General features: G+C 48.4%; 1 protein-coding gene across 1 annotated transcript in view; it reads right to left on the bottom strand.

Moving 5' to 3' along the window:
• Positions 1–4,957: 4,957 nt before the first annotated feature.
• The window catches only part of MYO1E (myosin IE), a 195,724-nt gene continuing 175,809 nt past the window's right edge, over positions 4,958–24,872 (bottom strand). Inside the window, exons 23-28 of the mRNA XM_047738442.1 lie at positions 24,328–24,474; positions 23,327–23,484; positions 22,093–22,185; positions 19,373–19,574; positions 9,223–9,392; positions 4,958–6,039 (exon numbers count right to left, since the gene is read on the bottom strand). Of these exons, the coding sequence (XP_047594398.1) occupies positions 5,963–6,039; positions 9,223–9,392; positions 19,373–19,574; positions 22,093–22,185; positions 23,327–23,484; positions 24,328–24,474 (847 nt within the window). The 3' untranslated portion in view covers positions 4,958–5,962. The remainder of the gene's footprint in view (positions 6,040–9,222; positions 9,393–19,372; positions 19,575–22,092; positions 22,186–23,326; positions 23,485–24,327; positions 24,475–24,872) is intronic.

Raw genomic sequence — 24,872 nt, forward strand, 5'->3', positions numbered from 1 at the left:
GAAGGGATGCATTTTCCTATTTCAGCTACATTGTAGGTTACTATTATTATTTTTTTGGTGGGCAGTTTAACATTCTTCTCTAAGGGGGAATGGATTCTTGGTCTCCAACAACTAAAAAACAAAAACAAAAAACACCAAAAAAACCCCACAACAAAACCATAAAATAAACGAGTGCCTTATAGCAACAACTTCCCAAACCATTAGTTCAACGCATGTCAGTTGCTTTTTGCAAGAAAGGAGCTAGTTAAATATATTTGGGAAACATTGCAAACTCCCAGTAAAATTCATACAGGTTCTGAGAAGCTTTGTAGTATACTCATTTCTTCCCCCAGTGGAGAGTTTGGTAAAGCCAGCGTGTGTGGGACAGCGAGTTCTGTGGGTGCTGGTTCTGTGACATAGCTGTGGCTTGCGACTGGCCCGGGAGGAGAGCCTGGCCGCCTCCAGCTAGGGCTCCCTACCCACCCCCCAACCCCAGGCAGGTTAGGGCTGCCTACAGATGTCTGTCGGTGCCAAGCACTCAAGAACAGGGAACCCAGAGGCTGTGTACATTGAAGTCCTGGTGTAAAGCCTCTAGATATCCCTGGCTGAGTGAGACTTGTTCCCACAGCAGCCTTAGACTGACTTGGGTCACACGTGTGCATAGTAATGAAGTGAGAACGTGCAGGGAGCTTTCCTGGCTCTGAGAAGCCGACTTATTTCTCAGGGATGCTTGAGCTCAGCTTCTCCTCAAGAAGGGACAGGTTTTGTAGAAGTATTCTGAAGACGTTTTATAGCTTCTTTATTACAAATTTTGCTTAAATATTAAGTACCCCAACTCAGGAAATTCATACTTCCAGAATGTCATAAAAAAGGCCTTTTGGATACTTCCTTATGTGCCACAGCAGGCACCCAAAACTAAAGTGTTATAAATGCGATGTAAGCTATAAAAGTAGAAATCATAATGTTGTAAAAACACTGAAATAAGAAAATGAGATAATGTAACCACTGTTTTTGAAAAGCACAGATCCTGAGGCTGGCTTGCAGCTCGTTAGCCGCTATGGGATGTCTGTGGCCATGTCTGTCTGTAGAAGGCGGGTACGGGCATCTCACTTGTACTGCTGGAGTACTGAGTAAGGTATGGCAAGCCCTTAGGACTGCGTCGGGGTGTGCTCGAACTGTGGCTGTTATTTTAAGGAAGCTGATGGTCTTGGAAAGAGATGGACTCTGGGCATTCAAAGATATGTTAGACACCGCTCTTACCCATCAAAGGAGTTTGCAGGTTTAAAGCTGTTGAGTCTTATTTGTGAGTTTTTCTTCTTCTTTTTTTAAATTTTGGTTTTTATTAATATTATTTTTTGGTTCTTGTTTGAGAAAAGGATAATCGGAAGTTGGAAGGTTGACAATTAGACTACGAACTCCTTGATATTAGCTGATTGGAGACAGAGATGGAGATCACGGGCCTTGGGGTCAGATCAGGGGTCAACTGATGGTTCCTCTCCTTAAGAGCTACTCGACCTGGGGCAAGGGAGTGAACTGTACTGAGCCTTCTCATTGCGAAGTGGTTTTAGACCAGGCCATGCCTCTCAGAGGGGCATGTAGGAGAGAAAGGTGTTGAGTAGCTGGTCAGAGTAAATAAGTTCCTAAATTCAGGAGCGGCCTTGGGAGAAACACAAAACGAGGCAGTGAAGGGAGCGAGCGACATTGCAGAATGGCTTCCACTCATTGACCATCAAAGTGAAGGGTACCAGGGACATCGCTAGCTTTTCCACCAAGATGCATCCTGTGCGCACTGTACTCTTGAAGCCGGACTCTGCCCCCACCCGCTGCTGAAACTACCATAAAAGCAGCCAGCAGAGGCAGGGCCAGCATGATCTGACCAGCTCCATGCAGGGGAGGACCGCGGAGTTTGGAAGGAGTCTGGAAGGGAGAAGACTGGCCTTCTGTACAAGCCCTGCTCCATGGCAGGCTGGCGGAGGTTGTCAGTTACCTGGGTACGCAGCCACGTTGTCCCGCACTTGTTCTCATGGATGTCTCTGCCTGGAAGGAGTCCTGCCGAAGGAGGAGGAAGAGCTCTTCCTGGTGCCCTGGATAAGCTGCTCTCTGCACTGTGACTCGCTGTCCCCAGCAAAGCCTCCCAGCTTCCCTGGCAGTTGAGGCCACATGACTAAGTTCTAGCCACTAGACTGTGAGCGGATATGGTATGTGTACTTTGCAAGGAATGTTCTTTAAAAAGGAAACTCATCCCCTTTCCACCTTCATAGGGCTGGACTTGGTGGTGAGTCACGTTTGATCAGATGGGCTGGGACAATACATGTGTATGGTTTGCATGCCTGTTGGTGGGAGTAAGTTATAAGAAAGGCCTCACCCTTTGCCCTCTCCATGGCTATCAGTCTCTCTTCCTGAAGCACTGTGGAAGAGATGGCCCTTTTGCATGTCAAACCATTTTCATGATAATACTAGGATATGTTTTTTTTTTTTTTCCATTCTTACTAGATGGTGGAATCTCATTAGTGTATGGTGGAATCTTCCAGAAGCTACATGACACGTGATGATGTCATCACTCTGGTGGTTAGTAGAATGTGTATGTTTTTGGTGTTTTAAAATTTTATTTGAAATTTTTTTAAGATTTTATTTATTTGGCAGAGAGAGATCACAAGTAGGCAGAGAGGCAGGCAGAGAGAGAGGGAGAAGCAGGCTCCCTGCTGATCAGAGAGCCTGATTCGGGGCTCGATCCCATGACCCTGAGATCATGACCTGAGCCAAAGGTAGAGGCTCAACCCACTGAGTCACTCAGGCGCCCTGTTTGAATTTCTAATATGGTAAACACTGATAGCTGTAACGGACAAAAGTGTGGAACACTGAGGTCTTCAATAATATTGAAGAGTGTAAAGGGATTCTGGGGCCAAAGCGTTTGTGAATGCTGCTATGTTACTTGTTTGAACATCTCTGCCCTAGGGAACATTCAAGCCTGCTCAAGGTGCTTGGTTACTTTCAAGCTTTGGTTGAAGGGATGTTACATCCTTACACTGCATTTTCTGCTGCTGTCCATGTGTGGTGTATGTGCACAAACACACCATCATCCCAGACAGGATGGCATGTTCTAGAAGGCAGGGGTGGCCCTTTGATCCTCTTTACATACCTTCTCCCAGGTGAAGTGACTCTTGACCCAACTGAAAAGGGAACAAAATGTCAGGCCTGGCTAAATGAAGAGCCCAGAGAACCTATGATCATGACTTTAGTGAATTTCCTCACCTGTTGAAGCAACATCTGAAGACCTCCTTGAGCCTGGGGCTAGGTAAGGCACATGGGAGCAGGGCTGGGACCTGCTCTGTGAGTCCCATGAGCCAGGGCTCTTCTCACTACTTGTGTGGATCTTAGACTCTGTTCCTATGTCGTCACCTAGAGCCTGAGGGATCTGAGTTACACACCAGTTTTGAAGGCCAATCATTACATTAAAAGCAGCCGAGACTGATTCTGCACCCCCCTCCCCACTGTGGCTTTTTTTTTTTTAACACTTAACATTAGGAAAATTCTGTAAAGCCAATAATTTTTTTTTAGTACAGCTGACCCACAATGCTACAGTAGTTTCAGGCGTACAGCTTAGTGATTTGACAGCTTTGTACATTATGCTGTGTTCACAAGTGTAGCTGCCATCTCTCATGACCTATTACAATGTCATTGATTGCATTCCTTATGCTGTGCCTTTTATTCCCATGACTTATTCATTCTACAGCTGGAAACCTGGATATCCCACTCCCCCTTGCCCATTTCGCCTATCTCCTCCCCTCCTCTTCTCCTAGCCAACCACCAGTTTACTCTCTGTTTATAGGTCCAATTCTGTTTTTTGTTTGTTCTTTTTTTCCTATATTCTACTAAGGAATGGAATCATATGGTATTTGTCTTTCTCAGTCTCACTTATTTCACTTAGCATGATACCCTCTAGGTCTGTCCATGTTGTCTCAAGCGGCACGATCTCATCCTTTTTAATGAATATTTTTATTTAACGAATTTCACTAGTGATCCCTTCCACTGCCCAAGGTCACCTTAGGTCCTCCAAAGCTTGAGTTAACATTTATCCTCAAGATAGGCCTTTTCAAAATAACTTCAGCTTAATTCAGGTTGTCCTGTCACTTGGCCCCAAATTCTTTTTTTTTTTTTAAGACCCTGAGATCATGACCTGAACTGAAATCAAGAGATGGCTGCTCAACTTACTGAGCAACCCAGGCATCCTGGAACCAAAATATTCTTTAAACATTATTTGTTATTCTGTTCTTGAACACACAGAATTAGTGGTTTACTCTGTTGTAAGTTCAGATACATTTTTTCCCCCTTATATGTAACCACTGATAATTTTTCCCATGGACTCAGGAATCTTGGAATGGCAAAGAGGTGTGTGCCGGTCAAACCCCACTTTCCCAACAGCTTCCGAAAGGCCAAGGCAACCAGAAGAAGGAGAGGCAGAGAAGTGACAGTCTCCCCTGAGAATCATTGCCTCATCCATAGGCATCTCATCGTTTCTGACTTTTCACTAGTATTGTAACAAACACTGCACTGGCCGGGCCAGGCTCGTCTTCACAAAGTGCCACAGACTGCATGGCTGACCGCCAGAAATGGACTGTCTTCTAGCTGTGGAAGCCAGTCGTTCCAGTCTGCTGCATATGGGTAAGGTTGGTTCCTTCTGAGGGCTGTGAGGGAAGCACATCTGTTCCAGGCCCCTCTCCTTGGCTAGAGATGGCTGTCCCTTCATGTTCTCTTCCCTGTGGCCATCCATGTCCAAATGACCCCTTTTTATTGGGACATCAGTTATACTGGATTGGGGCCTGCCCTAATGACTTCATTTTAACCCGATTATCTCTGTAAAGATGCTCTATTTCCAAATAAGGTCCTATTGTGGGGTACTTGGGGTTTGGGGTTCAACACCTTTTTTTGAGGGGATGGGGAGGCCCAATTCAACCTATAAAAAATGTCACAAAACAACAGGTGGTTCATTGGTTCCTTTATTTATTTAGGAGGTAGCGGGAGAGAAGGGGACAGAAGAAAATTACCTATAGGGCAAGGGTTGAGGAAGGTTTTGCAGGGGCTGGGCCAGAAAGCAGTAACACTGATTCTATAGTTGAAAAGGAGTAGTGCACATTTGTAAGTACCTGGTGGGAGTCTGGTAATAAAACCTACCTTATGAATAAGTACAGTGGAATACTACTTAGTACATTCATACATGTTTCTACCATCTTCAGATTTTTATATACAGTATATGATCTGTTTTTATAAATGTACAGCTCGAAAAAAAGAGATCCTTCTTATAATAGGTACAGCATTAAACACAAAACCAACATGGGCCAGCCACATTCCAACTGAAGACCCAGAGAAAGCAAGGCCAACAGCCCAGCCCCCAGCCCCTGCTCAGCCCGGCAGCCGGATGATCCCGGCGAAGCGTAACCCAGCACCCTCTGCACCAGTGGGCTCCGCAGGCCATGCCGGCCCTTGGCGTCTGCACGGGAAGTGCCCACTCTTGCCAAGCCCAGCCTGCAGAGGGCAGGTCCTCCCTGAGGGAAAGTGGCAGAGAGGAATGTGTGTGTCAGGTAAGGAAAAGAGGGATGAAAGCAACGTGCTCTTTGACTAAAGGCACTTGTCAGCGGCCGCCTACAGCCGTTCCCTGGGCCTGGGAAGCCAGCCGGTGCTGTTTCGACAGAGCCAACAAGGTCTGAGTGGACCTGGCCTGTCCTCTCACCAGGTTTAAATACAATAAATAAATCTTAGTGGGTGGCTGTTTTGCCCTCCTGGGCTCCTATGAATAGGGCCACCTTTTAGGATCGTTTATGGAGTGACACTCCCTGTCCCCAACCCAGCATATCATTGTCCTCCATGGGGAAGGTGCCAGAAAAAGGAAGCAATTGCTCGCTATGGATCAGAAGGAGAACCCCAAAACGTCCCCTTCCCTGTCTGGAGCGCCTTCACTCCAGTGACGTCAGAGTCTCTGTGCACCTCAGATCTTGGTCACATAGTTGTTGGGGAACAGGCCCTGCTTGCCTCGTAGCCGACCTGTCCACCAGCCAGAAGGATCTGCAGGAGACAGAGATGGTGAGAGTGAGGGTGAGCAAGGTAGGTCTGCCTGGGCCAAACACACCTCGCTCCTGTGGGTGCAGCACATGGGGAAAGGTGGTTTGGGTCCCTCCATCTGTGTTCTTTGTCCTTTTTATTTATTTTTAAAGATTTTATTTATCTGAGCAAGAGAGAGCGAGAAGTAGAAGGAGAGGGAGAAGCAGACTCTCCACTGAACAGGGAGACCGACATGGGGCTCCATCCCAGGACCCTGAGATCGTGACCTGAGCCGAAGGTAGCCACTTAACTGACTGAGCCATCCAGGGGTCCCCTTTATTTTCTTTTAAATGAACGAGTCTGTTGTAAAAAGTAGCCCTTCCCCCACAGCAGAAACAGACCACTCAGGGTCCTCTTTGAGCAAGAACCTGCTGCTCCCACGTGAGGCTTCGCTGACAGCGTCCCGCTCTCAGCCCTCCAGGACTACCGGGCCTCTGAGATGAGGCTGATGGCTCCCTTTGGGGTTCAGGCTCGCCAAGCCTAGTCGGGGACCATGATAGGGCCCCCAGTCCTGCCTCCCCACTTTTCCCCACACAGGGCTACTCCCCCATCAGACCTTTCCCACTCCTTCCTCCAGCGCGGAATGTTTCTGGAAGAACCTGATCTGCAACGCCTCCCACCTTAATCCCAGGCCCTCCACCAGGAGTAGGTATGTGGTCTACATTCTCTCAGACCTTCTTCTGTGACTATAACCACACACACACTCATTTTAAACAGAAACAGGCCACTCTATCTTATTATTCTGCATCTTGCTTTTCGATACTATTTAACAGGTATTGTCTTTCCATGTCCGCATCTCATTTTTAAACAGCTGCATTATACCAAGATTTATAGATCCATTTCCTGATTGATGGACACTTGTTCCCTCTTTTTCCACTACTGATGGAATCAGTGTCCCTACCTATATCTTTATGTCTGTGTGCAAGCAGGTCTACAGGAGAGATTCCTGGCTCAAATTCTTGACAATAAAACATTGTTATAATACGTAATACTCTTCCGTGTACTTTCAGAAGTACAAAAGCAGGGCGCCGGGTTGGCTCAGTTGGTTAAGTGTCTGACTCTTGATTTTGGCTCAGATCATGATATTTCATTTATCTATTTTAGATCTCTAATTCATCTGGTATTTGTTTTATGTACGAGGTAGAGCCCTAACTTCATTTTCTTTTCAAAATGAAAAGTCATTGTCTCTCCTTTCTCCTGATTTCAAATGCCACATTTATCCTAGATTAAACACCTGTATATACATGGGTCTGTTTCTGGATTCTATTCTGTCCCATTTTCCTGTACTCGCACTGCACTGCACCCATTTCAGTGACAATTTATAGCATTTTCTGAGAACTTCTAGGACTCGACATTTTCCACAAATATGTAATTGTTTTGATTAAACCCAAAATATGTGTTATTTCTAGAAAAATCTGAAAAATTTAGAAATGAAAAGAAAGCAATACTCAAAATTCAACACTTAAGGAGACCACCTATGAATACGTGAATATATACATACACACAGATAGCCATTTGTTTTATATTTTTATAAAAATGAGACTATAGTCCAAAGTCTATAACCTTTTTCCTTTTTCCCCATGAACATTTTTTCCATTTCAATAAGTATACCATACTACTGCATCATGATCTCTAACAAAAATGTCATCAAAGTTCATTGAAGGGATAGAGCAAAGTTTGTTTAGCTGATCTTTATTACTGGGTGATTGGTCATTTCCACTATTTTTGCTGAACAAAGCTGGTGATAAAAATGGTTTGTGTTTACTAAGCATTTATTTCAACCTTTATTTGGACTCTGACACCTTCTAGGAAGGATACTAAATGGCTAAAATATTGAAACCTATAGCAAACTAGGTGGTTCAAGGAGGTCAAAATAATGCCCAGTAGCCATTTAGAAGGAGTTCAGTCCAGGCACCTAAATCTCCTGACTTAGCTCCTGTGATGGGGAAATGGCTTAAAAACACAATTCCTGGAACTGTCCTTGGCCACCTCTTCCTGAAGGCTAAACTTAACCAAGGCCCACTTCACTCAGGCTGTCCTTGTTCTGCTTGTAACGGATGGCTCCTCACTGTCCACAAGTCCTCCTGAGCCCGTCATTCAGGGCCCTCCACCAACAGGCTACCCCCAGCTTCACGTGGTCTCCTGTGACATCCCCAAGGGATCCTGCCACAGTTGAGCGTCGGTTCCTTTTCCTAAAATGACCTGCTCTTTCTAGCCTCTCTGGCTCTCTGTCTCTCCCCATTCCTCACCACAAATGCCATTTCCTTCACGGTGCTTTTATAACATCCTAAGTCAGCCATTACCTTTTTCTTTTAAAGATTTATTTATTTGCTTTGGAGCAAGGGAGGGGAAAAGGGAGAGGGAGAGAGAAGCCCAAGCAGATTCCCCTCTGTGCAGGGAACCTGACACGGGGCTCAATCCCACAACCCTGAGATCATGACCTGAGCCAAAATCAAGACACTCAACCAACTGTCCTACCCAGGTGCCCCGGAGTTATCTTTTTAAAAAACTTCCATAAGCTAGTGTTTGGTCATATGTATATTATATTCTAGATTATCATCTCTACCAAATTAATGAAGCATTCAGCCAAGCCCACAGACTACTTTTATAATAGATGTTCCAGGTTGCCTCCCTGGCTTCCATTCCATCTACTTTCCATATGAGGAGGCCATCAAGTTTGGGTGGGATAGTCCTAACTCCCGTTTCTTACAGAAGTCCCTGCCATGCCTAACCTACTACAGGTACAGCCCTTGTCTTGCTACAGAGATTCAGGAATGGGCACACGACCAGTTTGGTCTAATCAGAGTGAAACCTAGGGCTTTTGTCCATTGGCTAAGAGAAGTTTCAGAGATAAAGCAGATTCCAGACATAGTTGATATTGCTGGAATTGATGCAGCCATTTTGCTGCCATGAGGGAAAACAGCCAAGAAGGGAGCAAATGCAAAGAAGGCGGAGCTGAAAGAAACAGTTAAAGAAAAAAAAAAAAATGGAGCCTTGATCAAACTGAGCCTGAAGCCTAGCCTTTTGCTCCAAGTTTCAGTTAGAATAGTCTATAAATTCCCTTCGTGTTTAAACTAGTTCTTATAGCAATGTGACCAGATGTTCTTTAGGAGGCTGTCCCAGCCAGCCAGCCAACCATGCACTTACCTTCTTTGATAATATCGATAATGTCATTGGCATTGAAGCTGAGTTCATCTGTGTCCTGAGCATCATAGGCATAGAGAGCCTTGCACTGTGGCACCTGAGGCTTAGGCTTGGGCTGGGGCTTAGGTCTGCCCCCAGCTGGGGGAGGCCGACTGCTCGTTTGTCTCCGGACACTGTGGAGAGAGTGCAGGCAGGTAAGAGATGGGAGCCAACAGAAGGTACCACTGTGTGCTGGTCTGGAGCACGGAGCCAGCACTGGCCTGAAGTTCAAATCCACTTCAAGCCACCAGAAGATATGCCAATTCCCAAGCTTTCTCTGAGAATAAAAATACTGCCCCAAGTTTGGAGAAAGAACTCTTGCCAGTGCCCCAGAAGCCTGCAGGTACCTTTCCTCAACAGCAATCCTTCTCAGAATCAACCACCACCCTGCATTTTGTATTAATAATTCTGCTTTTGTGTTTTTACCATACACACAAGTATCCCTAAACAGTACACATGGTTTTTGCCTGTTTAACCGGATAAAAGGAATCATGTTCTCTTTTTTTTTTTTTTTAGATCAGCAGGGGGGAGGGGGGCGGGGAGGGACAGAGGGAAAGAGAATCTTAAGCAGGCTCCATGCCCAGTGCAAAACCTGACGCAGAGCATGATCTCACGACCCTGAGATCATGACCTGAGCCGAAATCACGAGTCCGATGCTTAACCGACTGAGCCACCCAGGCACCCCTGAAAGGAATCACATTCTACCACCATTCGCTCTATATTGAATGTACTGGCCATGCATTCTCAGGGCCTCAACCTCTTCCACAGCACAAATATGTCACCATTTACTTTTCCAGTTCCCTGTCAATGGTCATTTGGGTTGATTTCAGGTTCTAGTATCGTGAAAAATAATAAAAACAAAAACGCTGCTTTGAATACTCCTGCCCTGCTGATGAGGCTCTGCAGGGGGCAGGGGTGGGAAGGCAAGTAGCATGGGCTGTGGGGCAGCATCCAGGCCTCTGCCCGCTGGATGCTGGGAGCACCTTCCCTTCCTCGTGGCCTTCACAAAACCATCTCCAGCACTAGCACCCTCACCTGCGTCTTCTAGCTTTAAACGGAAGGAGGGCACGGATCGCATGGAGCACTGGGTGTCCTAGGCAAACGACGAATCAGGGACACACATCAAAAACTGATGATGGACTGTATGATGACTAACAAACGGAAATGAAAACGTATTCTTTCTACGCTGCCCTTCATACATTGTCTCAAAGGCAAAGCGCTATATAGCTCGAGATCTTTAATCTGAAACAACTCTTTGTTAAATATGTTCATACAAGGCATTTAGAATAAAAAGTAGCAAATGTTTTCTTTCCCACTTTGCCCGAGGATGAAACCAGGAAAAGCCCACATTCATTTGCTCACAAAACAAACATAAATTGATGATTTCTTCTGTGAGAAACTGGGCTGTACCCAACTCAGTGGGGCTGACTGTTCGGCCTGGCCAGGTGTGTTCTTACCTGTGGCAGGAAGGAGGAGAAGGGAGAGTCTTTCTCCAAGCAACCTGAGTTGTGAGGGGAAAAGCACACCCCCTCTGACCTGTGCTCTCAGGAGGCCAGGGCTGCTCTGTTTGCTGAGGTCCCTTGATAACAGATGCTCACTGGGGGCTGATGAGCAGGTTAGATCATGAGGGGGTATCTGGGTGTGTGTGTGTGGGGTGGTCCTGGCTGCCAGCTGGGTGGGTAGGACTGCTTCTGTCAGGGGTGGGCTTTCAGGGAGCCTAGAGCTCCCTGTGTGGGTGGGGAGCAAACCCCAAGGTTACTCGGGCTCTACTCTTAGGTCAACCACTGTCCCCACCTACCACCAAATACTTTTCTTTCATCATAGAGGAAAGGCATCTTGTAGATCATTAGCATGACATCATTTCCTCCCTAGTCGATTGGAAATCCCCATTCCCTGCTCGAGAAGTGCTTGCTTCTCTGAAAGCTGGCCAGGCAAGCAGGCTTTTAATTAAGCAACCTATATATTAGGGATGTGTCAGCATCTGGTTAATAAGAGCCATTAGCCTGGATACCAGAAGTCATCTGATTTCCCAGCAAAGGAAGGGAGGGTGCGGAGGAAGGGTGTGCATTACAATACCCTGGGAGGGAGGAAAGCTTCCAGGCTGCTAGTTCTAGGATGCAGGGTTGAAAGGATGTATGCATTCTCTCTCCCCCTCTCTCCCTTTCTCCCGCCAAATACTCATAGATGGAGATCTGACCTCTCTCATATCAAGAATGGGAACTTACCAACATTAGTGCAGTTGATGAGGCGTCTGAGCCCAAGAGTATTGGGAGTTAGGTGTAGTCCCGGAGGAAAAGGGGCCAGTAGGGCCTCTTAGTGGGGAGAAAAAGGTGGAAGACTGTCTGAAATGTACGACTGTCCTTCCTGCAGCAATCCTGGGCGTCACCCCCCTGGCTGCTCTGCCCAGTGCCTCCAGCTTTGACCAAGCCCTGGCAGTTCCTCCTCCCTCATGTCTTTGCTGCCAGCTGCCTCCTTCCTGGGCTCCCTGAATATCCCCCAACTCAATGTCTATTAGATCACTACACCCTCCACTAAAAATCCCGAGAGCTTCTCCCTGCCCTTGGGAAATAAACCAAGACCCTGCACGGGGCCCACAAAATCCCCGCCAAGTGTGGCCCCTGCGGGCTTCCAGCCTCAAGTCCTGTCGCAGGCCACACTGGTACCTTCCCACCTTTCTTTACGAGCCCCGGCTGGGGTCGGAATACCTTAGTCACGTACTCCTGGCTTATGTCATCTTTAGGGGACCAATGCTGTCCCTCTAAGATTAGGAACAAAACAGGGATGCCAGCTCTCACCACTTCTGTTCCAAACTGCACTGGAAGCTCCGGCCAGAGCAAGTACTCAAGAAAAAGAAAAGGCATTCGGACTGGAAAAGAAGTAAAAATACCTCTATTCGCAGATGAGATGATCTTGCACATAGGAAAAAACCTAAGGAATGCACTAAAAAACTATTACAACCAATAAACAAGTTAAGCAAGATTAGAGAATACAAGGTTGAGGAAACAATTCCCTTTACAAAAGGGTAGTCCTATTCATATGAAATATTCAGAGGAAGCTAATCTATAATGAAAGCAAGTAGATTAGTGGTTCCCTAGGGCTGGGGCTGAGGGTTGGGGGAAGGACATTTCTTTCCGGGATGATGAAAATTCTAAAATTAGATTATGATGGGGTGCCTGGCTGGCTCAGACAGTAGAGCATTGGACTCCTGATCTTGGGGTCATTCGTGTGAGCCCCACGTTGGGTATAGAATTTACTTAAAAATTCTGTTTTTAAATTAGATTACAATGATGGTTGTATAGCTCTGCATCTAAATACTGCTCAATGGTACTTTAAATGGGTTGATTTAAGAGTCTATAAATTGTATCTCAAAACTACTTAAAGAAAAAACAACAAAGTAAATCACATAGACCCCTTTTGGTTTGGCGGCTCACCGATACCCAGAGTGACCTCAGCCAGTCTGTCCGCCCGGGGGTGCTGGATGTCCCAGAACCAGGGCCAGCTGGCGGAAGAGATGGAGGAGAGCAGGACTATTTAAACACCTGCGCGAGCGCAGCCATTGCATGGTATTTGGTCCCAAGACATCAGAGGATACTTCCTTAGGATAAGTCAAAGTAAAACCAACCAAAATAAAAGCTCAGGGGATACTGGAGTCCCTTGCAGGCCACTGGCAATAGTGGGCTTGGTTGTCCCAGGCCCTGGCCCATGGCCACCGTGCTTCACCAATCTAACGCCATCTAGTGATTTAGCCGCCTTGCCTAAACAGGGCTCACAATACCCCACATTGGGGAGCAGAGAGAGTCCAGGCAGCTTTGAGAGGAGGTACTAAGTGCTGGGGAGCAGAATGTGGACTGGGGGGCTGAGTTTGAGGGGGATGGCTGTGGAGGTGGCGGACAGCTTCGCATTTTGCATCAGGGAAGTGTCTGTGTAGACAACCAACCCTGCAGTCACCGTGATCTGGCTCTTCCCCGTTCCAGTGTCCTCTGTGACCAGAAAGGAGCACAACTCCCCAGTGAGGCAGCCAGTCAGAGCCAAATCCCTGCAGCCCCATTCTCCCATCTCCGTTTGTTTCCACCCCTCTTGTGCGACTCAGCAGAAAGGTGGGTCACCTGGGAACCCCTTCCTGCAGCTGTAGGAAGTCAGACCAGCTCGCCTCAGCCATGGCTGCTCCGGGCAAGACACAGTGCCGGGCATCTTCACAGGCTCTGCTTCATGGCACCTGCGCACACCTTCCTGGTCCTGGGGGCTGGCCTGCCCCCACGCCCCACCGGGACTGCTCACCCCAACGCTCAGATGCTTTCTAGCACGCTCTCCGCAAACTCCACTGTCAGATGTACGATGGAGCCCAGGACGTCTGTGCCAATGACGTGACGGCTGCCTCTCCGTTTTACCACAGTGTAGACCCAGAAACCGGACAGAAGCAACAGCCATTTCCCCTGCTCCGTCTTAGTCTCAGCCTTCAACCCACACAACCCCCTTTGCATCACTAGGTGGCGATCCTGTGTAATCAATAATGAGGAAAGAGAAAGACTCCCAGCTGCCAGGAATTGATTAATGAGGCCTTTCAGGGGCCCCGAAGGCCTCCACGTGCAGCCCCGGATCGAGTGGTCAATGCCACGAGGAAGGGATCCGGGCCCAGCTCACCCAGAGAGCTGGAACAGGTTCCGTCTGGCCCAGGGGAGGAGGACGCTACGCATGGCGAATTCTGCAAGTCAGCTCTTAAACACAGCTATTGTCACAGACAAGAGTGAACACAATGACAATTTTGAATAAATTACAAGCAAGGCAATAAATACTCAAAACTCAACCCTTCCTAATTATTCTCTCACATTTTACTTCTGTCTATGTGCTTGACGTTATCAATGTCTGGCTGCTCGAGGATGGCGGGAACACTAGTCTCGATGGTGTGCGGCTACACATCTCTTCCCAACTCTGGCCCATTTTTTTTTTTTTTAAGATTTTATTTATTTATTTGACAGACAGAGAAGCAGGCAGAGAAAGAGAGGGGGAAGCAGGCTCCCCGCTGAGCAGAGAGCCCGATGCGGGACTCGATCCCAGGACCCTGAGATCATGACCTGAGCCGAAGGCAGCGGCTTTAACCCACTGAGCCACCCAGGTGCCCCAACTCTGGCCCTTTTATCTCCAGAGAGCCAGCCGCACACCAGCACGCTGCTGTCCCCACTCAGTCGTGGTGGCCCCTGTTCACTGGTCTACAAGGGTCCTGCCTGAACTGGTTTTGTTAACACACAGGTAGGAGTTAGATTGTTCTGGGACCTCTGGTGTCTTAGGACACGTGCCCTCCTAATACGTTTTACGTGACTGAAAACTGTTACAAAAGCAATTCTTTCATGGGGATCATGGGGGTTGGGGCAAGGATTCCAGAACCTCCCTAAGTTATTTTGCACTCTATACATATTAATGGTGAGTTCTGAAACTCCACATCACCAAGCCCATTCAGCGTTTCCTTCTGGGTAACTTCGGTGCAATGTAATCCGGTTTCCCTACGGTGACTTGACCCATCCTTACCATTTGGGTGTATCTCTTCCCCACGAGGCAAACAAGCACACAGGGAAGGTGAGCTACGGCAACTTGGTTTCGCAGCACGTCGTTCTTCGGAGGACGGCACCAGACCTCGGGCGCAATCCATCCTAAACCACCCCACAAGGTTTCCCGAGTCCTCAAGCGCCTCCCGTCCAAGTTGCCGTGCACGAACCGCACCATGGGACAAGCCCCGTGTTCCTGACTGAGGAAGACCGGTGAGGGCGGACTCTGCCCTGAGACCTCAGGCCGCCGACCCACAGCTGAACCCTCATGGACAGCTGCCCAGTCTCACAAGAGAGCAAAGCCCCAGATGACGTCAATGAGGACAAGGCTATCTGCAGTTGAGTGTTTTTGCCTTTGCTCTCCTCTGGTAACGCCTGTCACTGCCCCAGGACACGAGCTGTCACCGGGAAAGGAGCAAAGAATGTTTTAACAAGAATGCCTCCCCTACTCTGGCCCAAAGCCTGCAATGTCTGAAGCTTCCACCCGCATGGAGTCCAGAGATCTGAGTTCCTGAGAGTAAAGCCGCCTTTCAGTCCTGGTAGAACAGGAGTACTTCCCGGTAAGACCGTAGCACATGGACAACAGTAATAAAACCAATACACCTCAACTTTCAAGGTGCGCAACACTTGCCATTTGCAAAGCCCTTACTTCGTCTTCAAGACGCCCTGAAGAGTGGGCTTTAATCTCTGATTATTATCCTTACGACGCAGGTGAGGACCCCAAGGTGTGGAAAGACGCCAAGACAAACAGGAAGGGACACAGCTAGTGATGAGGGAAGCGATCGGTGTGTCCAACGTGTGTGCCCAGAGCAGGCATGGGGCTCCGTGAATATCTGATGCCTGAATCAGTGAAGGACGAACAAATGAAATCAGGGACCGACACCCAGTCCATCCCTGCAGCTGTGACTCCTGTGCTCTCTGCACACCGCCAGGCCACCTTCTGTGTGCGTCTCCCTCTGCTCCCACACCTCTGGGGCAGCTGGGTGTACCTAGCTGATCCCAGGGTCAGCTGAGATTCAGCTTTCTAGTATCACCCCCTTGTTCTGCAGATGTGAGATTTAGGTCTTGAAATTCCAAGAAGGAAAATAATGGCATTTTATTTCATTGGCTCTTTAAAGTATACTCAGTTCCAAAAGGTTGAATCTATAAACATTACTGGAAATATGGGAATGGATGCCAGGAATTCCTAAGCCTCATGTCTGCCTGGGCCGGGATACGGCTGCTGCTCCTGTAGATTGTGGGTTGAGAAATATTGCTATTGGACACTTGTTGGAAATTTTAAGCCCCTTGAAAATAGAGGCCAACCAAAAAGACAGTGTTCCTGGGAAGTCACGGCAAAGGGTGATGAGTGAATTGTTTGTATGACTCTTGCTTAACCTGTTCTCTTTCCTGAGGATCAGGAAAGATCTAGAACCTGCACCAGACATTTCAAAAGGTGTGCTGAGAGACTGCAGGATACCTCCTCTCTCTGTCTCCCCAGCCAGTGACAATGAGGATGCCACCAAGAATAGCTCCCGTGTCACAAACACGGCAAGGCAAGGGGAAAGAACCCAGTTAGGATGGTAATTTAGTGAAGGCTTTGTGCTCCCTCCAGAAAACCTGGCTGAACCTAAAATAAACTGACCGAGACTTTCCGGAATTAACTCGAGGTGCTAATTACACCATTTGATTTTATCCACATTACACGATCCAAAAGAAATGATTGCTTATGCTAAATGCATTCATACAGAAAAGTGCACCGGGGGTGGGAGAGGGAAAAGGAAGATAAGCCCAAGAGTGTGAACGCCCAAGCAGAGAAAGACCACCATTATCTGGTTTGTACGGATTGGCACGTTCAAGGTCATTGCTTGGAGCTGTGATGTATACAGCAGTGTCCGTGTTTGTGGAAAGATTTGGGATCCCAGAGTCTGCTGTTTGCTTCAACAGGCTGCTGTGAAATGAATGCAATGCGTGTTTTCTTGGCAAAGAGCAGCTGTTAAAGGCAGCTGACCCTGTGACTCCCAAAATGCCTCAGGCATGTGTCTCAGGCCCGTATAAGGTCTCTGATCACATCAGAAATTATTTTAATTTTCCCTTCATGTGTTTTAGAAAGGAAATCCGAAGAAGCAGCTCAGCCCTTTGACCGGCATGTGATTTTTCAAGGAATGTTGGCATCACGGCAGATCTCAGGGTGCAAAGGAGAGGCTGGCTGGGATCCTTGTAGCTACCGGGGCGGAGTGTGCCGGGCAAGAGGACACGCACCACAGGAGGCCAGGAACAGCCTCCTTCCTGGTAGACGGGTGCAAAGGTGCCCTCCCCATCCAGCCTCACGGCCATTGACAAGCCAACATCACATATGCCTGATATGCCATCACGTATGCCGAGACCCAGAGGTGGCAAAGGGCGTGATGAGGCTTAAATGCGGAGCCAGGCAGCCGAGGGCTGGAAGGGAGCAGCCTCAGTTAAGACACAGTGTTCCTAAATTGCTTGCTTTTGGCTGACAGATGCTCCCAGTTGGCTGGTGTGCAAGTCTGTAACTTGCAAAGCGGGGCTGGAAAGATGGTCTTGGTTGCCAAAGCGAAAGCAAGTAGGAAGCTAACAGACAGAGCTAAGAGATTTGGTGCATTTTGTTGATGGATTTTCATCCCCTGCCTACGTGGGGACATCAACCCAGGCCCAGGAAGAGCTGCTGGACTATTTTCGCTATGTCCATCCATCCGAAGAGCGTAGGTCTGGGTTATGGACTAAAAATCCTAGCGCCTCGACAGCGCCCTTTGAATTCACTTGTACACAGAATCTTTCCTGGCTTTATCAACGAGACAACAGATGCCTTCAGATGAGCGTTTTTCAAAATGTGGTCCCTGGATCAGCAGCAACAGCATCTGAGAACTTGGTAGAAATGGGAATTCTTGGGTACCGTTCCGGACCTGCTAAACCAGACACTCTGGAAGTGGGCCAGGAAATTCTCCAGGTGATTCTGTGCACATTAGAGTCTGAGAACTACTGCTTTCGACCACGCCCCAGTCAGGTAGGCCATGATCGCTGGAACCCGTGGGGAGCAGCTAGTCTACACAAGCGTGGCAGTAGGCGGGGAGAGACCCAGCAGAGGGCAACAAACCCTCTACGGCCAGCCATCTGTAAAAAACTGAGCTGCTTTCGTATCTGGAGCTCAAATGAGGTGAGACTAGCCGGCGGGAAAGGAACCCCAGGAGAGCGTGGTTACTTTCATAAGAGCTTCGTGGTCTTTTCGAAGGAAGCTGACAAGGCAGGAAAAACATGCTGTAATGGGGCCTAGGAGGGGATGGGAGGAGCTGTTGTTTCTCTCCTGGCACAGCTCTATGTCATACACATGTCTCCTGACCAGACGCGAAACATCATCATCCTAAAGACAAGGAGAGAATGGAAAATGGAGGCGGGCCCCAGGGAGGGGAAGAGGGGCCTGGAGCAGGCCCATTCTGGGGTTCAGTGGGGAAAACTACTCCACCACTGAGGATCATGGGGGATGGGATGACTCCTTCCAAGTCACAAGTTCAACCACCATGAGGTAACGGTTGTATCACCGTCACCGCCATCACCGTTGTCAAGCTACGGCTGACCGAGCAGCCCCTTACATGTCTGGTACGCTGCCAGGCATTTTTGGACGTTCTTTCTGGTCCTCCCAACAACCTGCCATCCTGGTGGTAGCACACCAGGGCCTGGATGAGGAAGACGGAGCTCACAGAGCAGACGCAGGAGGTCCAATGTTGGAGGGGTTAACAGGGATTGAGCTAAGATGCTCGCCCTGATCTGGTGTTTGACAACATCACTCTAGAGTATTTCTGCCTGGTTATTTCCATCTACCCTGTACCTGAACACTTCCAGGGACAAGGCGCTCCTTACAGCCCAGGGCAGTTCACCTTTGGGCTTCTAGAATGCTCCTTTGTTCACCGATGTCAAAATCGACCTCTTGGCAGAGCTCACTGACTTGTCTTAAAGTTGGCCTGTTTTATGCCCAGCGACTCTGCAGGACGTGTCTAACCCCCTTTCCACACCAAGGACTCCTTGGGATATCAATATAGAGTTCCAGAAGTCTTTCCTTCCTCCAGCTAAAAACCCTGGGTTTCTTTTTACCAGTCTTCATTTTCAGTTCTAGAAAGGCAGACAGGCTCTCATTTTGAGGCCCTGAAGATCTGTACGCATAAGAACATTCATACCTTACAGAAGGCTGGGATGTCATTCTGTGGTTTCTCAGGGTGCCCTGAGCTGCAGGGCTTATGCCATTGCCTGCACGGAGATCAAAACCCCATCATTCCTCAGCTCTGCCAGACAACAAGACAGGTAACAGAGAAACTGAGTCTCAGGGCTGAAGGGGACCCTCTTCTGAGGTTCACAGTAAGCCGTCTCCAGAGAAGGAACTATGTGCTATCAACCTGGCTGTACTTCCAGAAATGTCTACCAAAAGCCCCATGGCCTTGGCCTTGGCTCCCGGATTACAACAGGCAGGTGGAAAACAACTGTAGAATCATTCAGAGACTGCCCAAAGAAATCCCTGGACCTTGTTGTGATCGATGGAGAGAGAGGTCGCCAGAGTCGTCCAGGGGAGGTGGGACGCTTACCCAGCAGCACCCTGGTCTGGGACCTTCAGGAAATCCAAGCTCTCCGGCGTCTGGGACACTCGGTCTGAGCCGGTAGACTGTTGTCGTGGCAAGGGTGGGCGGGCCATGGAGGTGTAGAGACTTTTCTGACTTAACCTCTGGTTGCCAGCAGCATGGGGATGTGGCAGAAACTGGTTTTTGAGGACTCCATTCTGATGGTATCCTAAAGACAGGAGAAGGGGAGGAAACAACGTGTCCATTTCTGATCTTCTGCTAAAAGACTCCCCAAATTCCTTCCATCTCTTAGCCAAGAGTAAGCTACTTAGCTTCTCTCGCCCTCTGTTTTCCCATCTGAAAATACAGAGGGCATGACCGCAAATAAATCGTGAGGAATCGAGCTAATACATCGTAAGGTGCTGAGCCAGTGGCTGGAACTCAGCAGACACTCACACATGCTTGTTGAACCTGACATTAGAAAAACCAGATGTTCAGGGTGTCAAAGCCCACATGCAACGAAAGGTAAGCTTGCCATGTGTCGGCAGGCACATTCATTGATCTAAGAATTATGACGTTAGGATTCAAGAGAGCTGGCTGGCAGCTTTTTCAACAGCTGGACATCCATTTTCAAGGGGCCAGCCTTTGGTGTCCTCTGCAGGAGCCGGCTGTGGGAGGTAGAGGGAGCACTCCACATAGGCAGGGGAAATGTGGCCGCTGCTTGCATCAGTATAGACATGGCAAGCTCTCTTAGCCAGACACCTGTTCCTAGTCAAGCTCACATTATCTGGTAAGTAACGGAATATGGTGATGGGCTCCAAGCCACAGGCCCTGGCTGAAAGGGGCATCATCATGCCATTGTGTATCTGGTCTCTTCTCTCTTATCTCCTCTCCCACTGACAGATTTAGGCAAGAATGAAGGAGAACAAGACTCCCCAAGGCACATTTTGGTGAACCAACCACAAAACCTCTTCCAAATGAATTAAGAACTCTTTGGTATGGACGGGGTGGCCCTAGTTTATAAGAAACACTAGCCAGTCAAGTTTGGCTCTGCCTCCATTGGCTCTGTTGACCTTGAGCAAGATCTGTGACCCGTCAGTGTGTCACTTTCTTCCTCAAGGAAACAAGGAGCCTGGTGAGCCCCTATTTGCTGCCAAGGTTGTCAAGGAGAGAAGCGTGCTCTAATGGCTGTGATACTCCCAAGTGAGAGGTCCACGGATGGGCCACTTGCCCTCAATAAGTTCAGACATTAAGGATAAGCACTCAGAAACGTTCACAGCAGTTTCGCAGACACGTTTCATGTCATTTGAATCCAGTAAGAAATTTGGGCTTCTATTTGACTGTTTTAAAAATTCCATTCTTCGGGTAGTTTTTATTTTATCTTATGAAAGTATGGTTTGCAATGGGTTGAGAAACAAAGAAATTAAGAAAAAAAAAGAGGGAAAAAAAAACCCCAAAAATCCAACTGACCTTGTTCCTTCACCACAAATAGTGTGAGAAAAGGCTGATAAAAGGGAATCAGGTCCAACGGCCTCATTTTATTGATGGGAGAAGTGGTCATGTAGAGAGGTTGGGAGCCGAGCTCAAGGTCAGGTATTTGGTCTAAGGCAATTTTGGCCAACCTAGCTGAGGTGAATGAGCTTTCCAGGTCTTCTGGCCAGGATCTTGCCCAGGGGAGGAGAGCTAGCACATAAGTAGTAACATAATCCTACACTGGTTCTCTTAGGTTCTTTTGTGCTTGGATTTTCTTCAAGGGTGAAGGCAGAGGGGAGGAGAGAGATCCGGGCCAGACAGCATGGGGACTCCAGAAAAGATGAGAACTACTTTCTTACTGCTAGGCACGGGTGTTCGTGTTTTAGCACACGACAGGGAGACTACGGAGCAGCAGACAAAAGAAATGGTTTTTGCCGCTTCCTCTGGACACGGCTACAAATGGGATTCCCTGTGTGAGATGATTTAGTTATGTGAGTGTGGTCCTAAGATGACCCCTTCAGACCTAGACGCCTAAGCTTATGAATACCAAATATTCTGGGGACAGTTCTCTATTGACTGAATTTGGTGAGTGACGGAAAAGTATCTTGGAAATTTTGAGAGCGCTCTTAAAGCGCTATATGGGTTTTTATAGGCAAGAAATCTTGCATTTACTCAGGTTTGGATTTTATTGACCTGCATGCTGTAGTTTTATCATAAAAGATGAGAAACAGGAAACGTAAGACCTAAAAAAATGTTTTGTGTCCATTTTGTAATTCTTTTAGATACTACTTGTTTTTAGACCACTTGTCCTAGAACCGATCTGAACAAAAATAAAAATCTTCTACTTAATTCATTAAGGTACCAACTAGTTGCGAAATATCCTTGTGATACTCTGCTGGAACTCAGTAGTGGTGTCATGGTCACAGCTGACGGGCTCCCAGCCCCAGAAAGGCCCCATCCTATGACTGAAAAGCTGACAACATTCTGCTTGCCATGGACAAGGAACTCCTTTTTCTCTTACTGATGTAAGAAGCCTTTCCTCAGGGAGTAATGGCTGCTGGGTAATGAAATCCAGATCGTTGACTCCAGCCTCTCGAGCTCATACTTCTCCTGCATGTCGGGGTCACAAGCAGGGCCATTGTGTTGGTACTGAAATGGCTCACGACCCGCTGATACGTGCGCATTTACTTGCTTCTGGGTTTCTTTCCCAAATACGTTGTCCAAGTTAGGGGTCCCAATTAGCTGGCCTGTTCTACGGCGCACGCGCGGCTTACCTGGAGGGGGAGGGGCAGCTCTCATCGGGTTGTTGGCATTGTGCGTCCCACCAGAGTAACTTCTGTTTTGAGTGGTGTTCCTTCTGGTGGGACCTGAAATAAAGAAGCGAGCCAAAGTCAAAATCAGCACCGCCAGTTGGTTTTATGGCTTCTGCTAGTGGTTTGCTTATGGGAACCTCCAGTGAAGTGTGGAATCCGGGCTCCGGCGGGATCTGCAGGAGGTGGGAGTGGAGGAGGGATGTTTGAAGGAGAGACTGTCTTGGGAGCTCTTGGGCCGGAAGGTATGTCCACGGAACAATGGTTTTGAAATGTTAGAGACCATGCCTTTACAAAGAGATATTCACAACCGTGTAACAGTGTTTCTAACTTTGTAGGCTTTCAAAAGAGAAAGAGGAGCGGAGCCGGGAGGGGGCGCCTGGATGGCTCAGTTGGTTGGACGATGGCCTTCAGCTCCGGTCAGGATCTTGGAGTGTCAGCATCGAGTCCCGCCTCCGGCTCCCTGCTGAGTAGGGAGTCTGCTTCTCCCTTTGACCCTCCCTCCTCTCATGCATGCTCTCTCTCTCATTCTCTCTCAAACAAATAAAAATCTTAAAAGAGAGAAAGAGGGGTCATTTTCAGGTTCACACTCATGTTCCGAACACAGCACAGAGGCTGAACGTGAGAGTGCTGCGGGTCACGGGCCCCAGAGTGCAGCGCTTTTCAGCACTCACTCCACCTCTGCTTGGGTCAAGAGCCTTTCCTGCAAGATCTTGAGTCTAGTCTTCCAATGGCACGGACACCACGAAGGGTGGAAGCACACTCGTCCCCTTGACGCAGACATGAGGAGCTAGAAAACAAGCTGCAGCTACATGGGGGCACAGGGGAGGGGGTCCCCCCGGGGGGCGGGGCAGAGGACATCTCTGCGGGGACGTGCATATTGCAAAGGAAACCAATAAATAAGGTCTCAGGAAGGACACAAAGGAAGGTAGGATTAATCCAGCTGGAAGAGGGGTGCAGAGGGAATTCCTTGTAGAGAGAAGGGCTGAGGAAACGAGAAGAGCAGGAACTGACAAGGCATCAACAACACCGAAGGAAGGAGCTGGGTGTCAGGTCCGGGGGCAGGGGGCAGGGGGGCGGGTCCCGTGGTGGTCTGGCCCGCAGATGTGTGCACCCACCGTGAGCACTGGGAGAGACTCGAGTCTGGTGCCAAGCAGGGGGAGGGAGGCCGAGGTGGGGGGTGCCCGGGGACACTTACGGGAGTTCTTGGGCAGCCCCGGTCCGATGCTGACCTGCAGCACTTTGTTACTGGGCTTGAGGATGGCCAGGTCACCGAAGCCTTGGTGGAACTGCACTTGCCGGGAGCCCCCTGCACTCCAGGGACCCCAGTTCTCCTTTTTCAACTTGAGTTCAAGCCTGCGACAAGGACATTTGTGGGTAACGGGCAGGAACACAACAGTGAGAAAAATGGAGCTCGCGGACCCCAGCGTGGACTTCTGCTGTTGGGCAAGCGTCTGGTAGAACGAGGCTGGCCCAGAGGACGGCAGCCCACCTGGGGCCATCAGAGGGGGATAACATCCATGGGTTTGGCACAGCGGCACGGTGAGCCACCGACCCCAGAGGCAGGAGAATGCAGGGCCCAGCGCCTGTGAGAAACTGGCTGGTGAGGGAGGCAGCCCATTACAGGTACCAGTGTCACTCCAGGTGAACTCAGGTGCGCCTGCCCAGGGGACAGTAGGAAGGGGACGCTTTCCAGGCCACACCTACTACGATGTGTCGCTGTGCCTCTGCGATTTCCCTCGGTTGTGCTCGGGGAGAACTGAGAGATGCCAGACACAAGAGAGCCCACATCTTCCTGGCACAGAAAGGGGTTATTATTTAATTAAATTCCCTTCCACACTAGCAACTGAAATCCAAATTGAAGGGAAGTTTACTCACAACTCCAAAACTACCCAGTTTTTATTTTTTCACACTGCCTATATGCCTGCATGACACAATCCACAGTCTGCTCTTTTCACTGGTATTTTCTTATGCCATATGACAAGAAAATCCTCATTTTAAGTAGCTGTCCGTATCACTTCACAGAAACGCAGACCCATGGGGACTGTCCAGCAGACTCCGGGACCGGCTGGGGAAGTGGAGGCACAGCAGCCGGTCAGAGCCCTGCTCCACCCCCACACGCCTCCCCTCCTCTCAGCCTGGACCCCGGTGGGGAAATCAAGCTTTACTCAGAAGTTTGGGCCCCAGGTCGCCACTTACGTATTGCTAAATTTCAGAGGTAGTTGCTTCTGGGTTTTTTCCTCGTAACGCTTTGCTAAGAGGCTCAAGAATTCAGTTTTGAAGACGGACTCAAGCAAACTGTCATACTCTTGCTCATGAAGAATGAAAATGTCATCCTGCATAGTACTGAGAAGACATTGGAAAGACTTAATGAGGGTTGTGCTTCTGTTTACTTCCTTTTTTAACCCCCTGTAAGATAGCACTAGGTTTCTACAGTCTTGCCATAAGTGAAATTTCTAAAACAAAACACTATAATGAATTACATAATTGCTGAAATCTGCTTCCAAAGTAAGTTCATAACCCATCAAAAGCATAATCAAAATAAATCTCTCACATGATTTTAAGAGCAGTAATTTAAGGGCATCTTAGTCTGTATTAAAAAAAAAAAAAAGAACCCACTTTCAGATTCAACTTCTGTGTTCTTAAGATTGTAAAAATCCAAACTTACAAACTGAATGTGGCTGAAAATGAACAGTCCCACAGATGTGCCCAGTTAGTAGAATTTACAATCTGGTTGTAGCTAT

Source organism: Lutra lutra, chromosome 7 (assembly GCF_902655055.1).
Source record: "Lutra lutra chromosome 7, mLutLut1.2, whole genome shotgun sequence".
In the NCBI taxonomy this organism is placed as follows: Eukaryota; Metazoa; Chordata; class Mammalia; order Carnivora; family Mustelidae; genus Lutra; species Lutra lutra.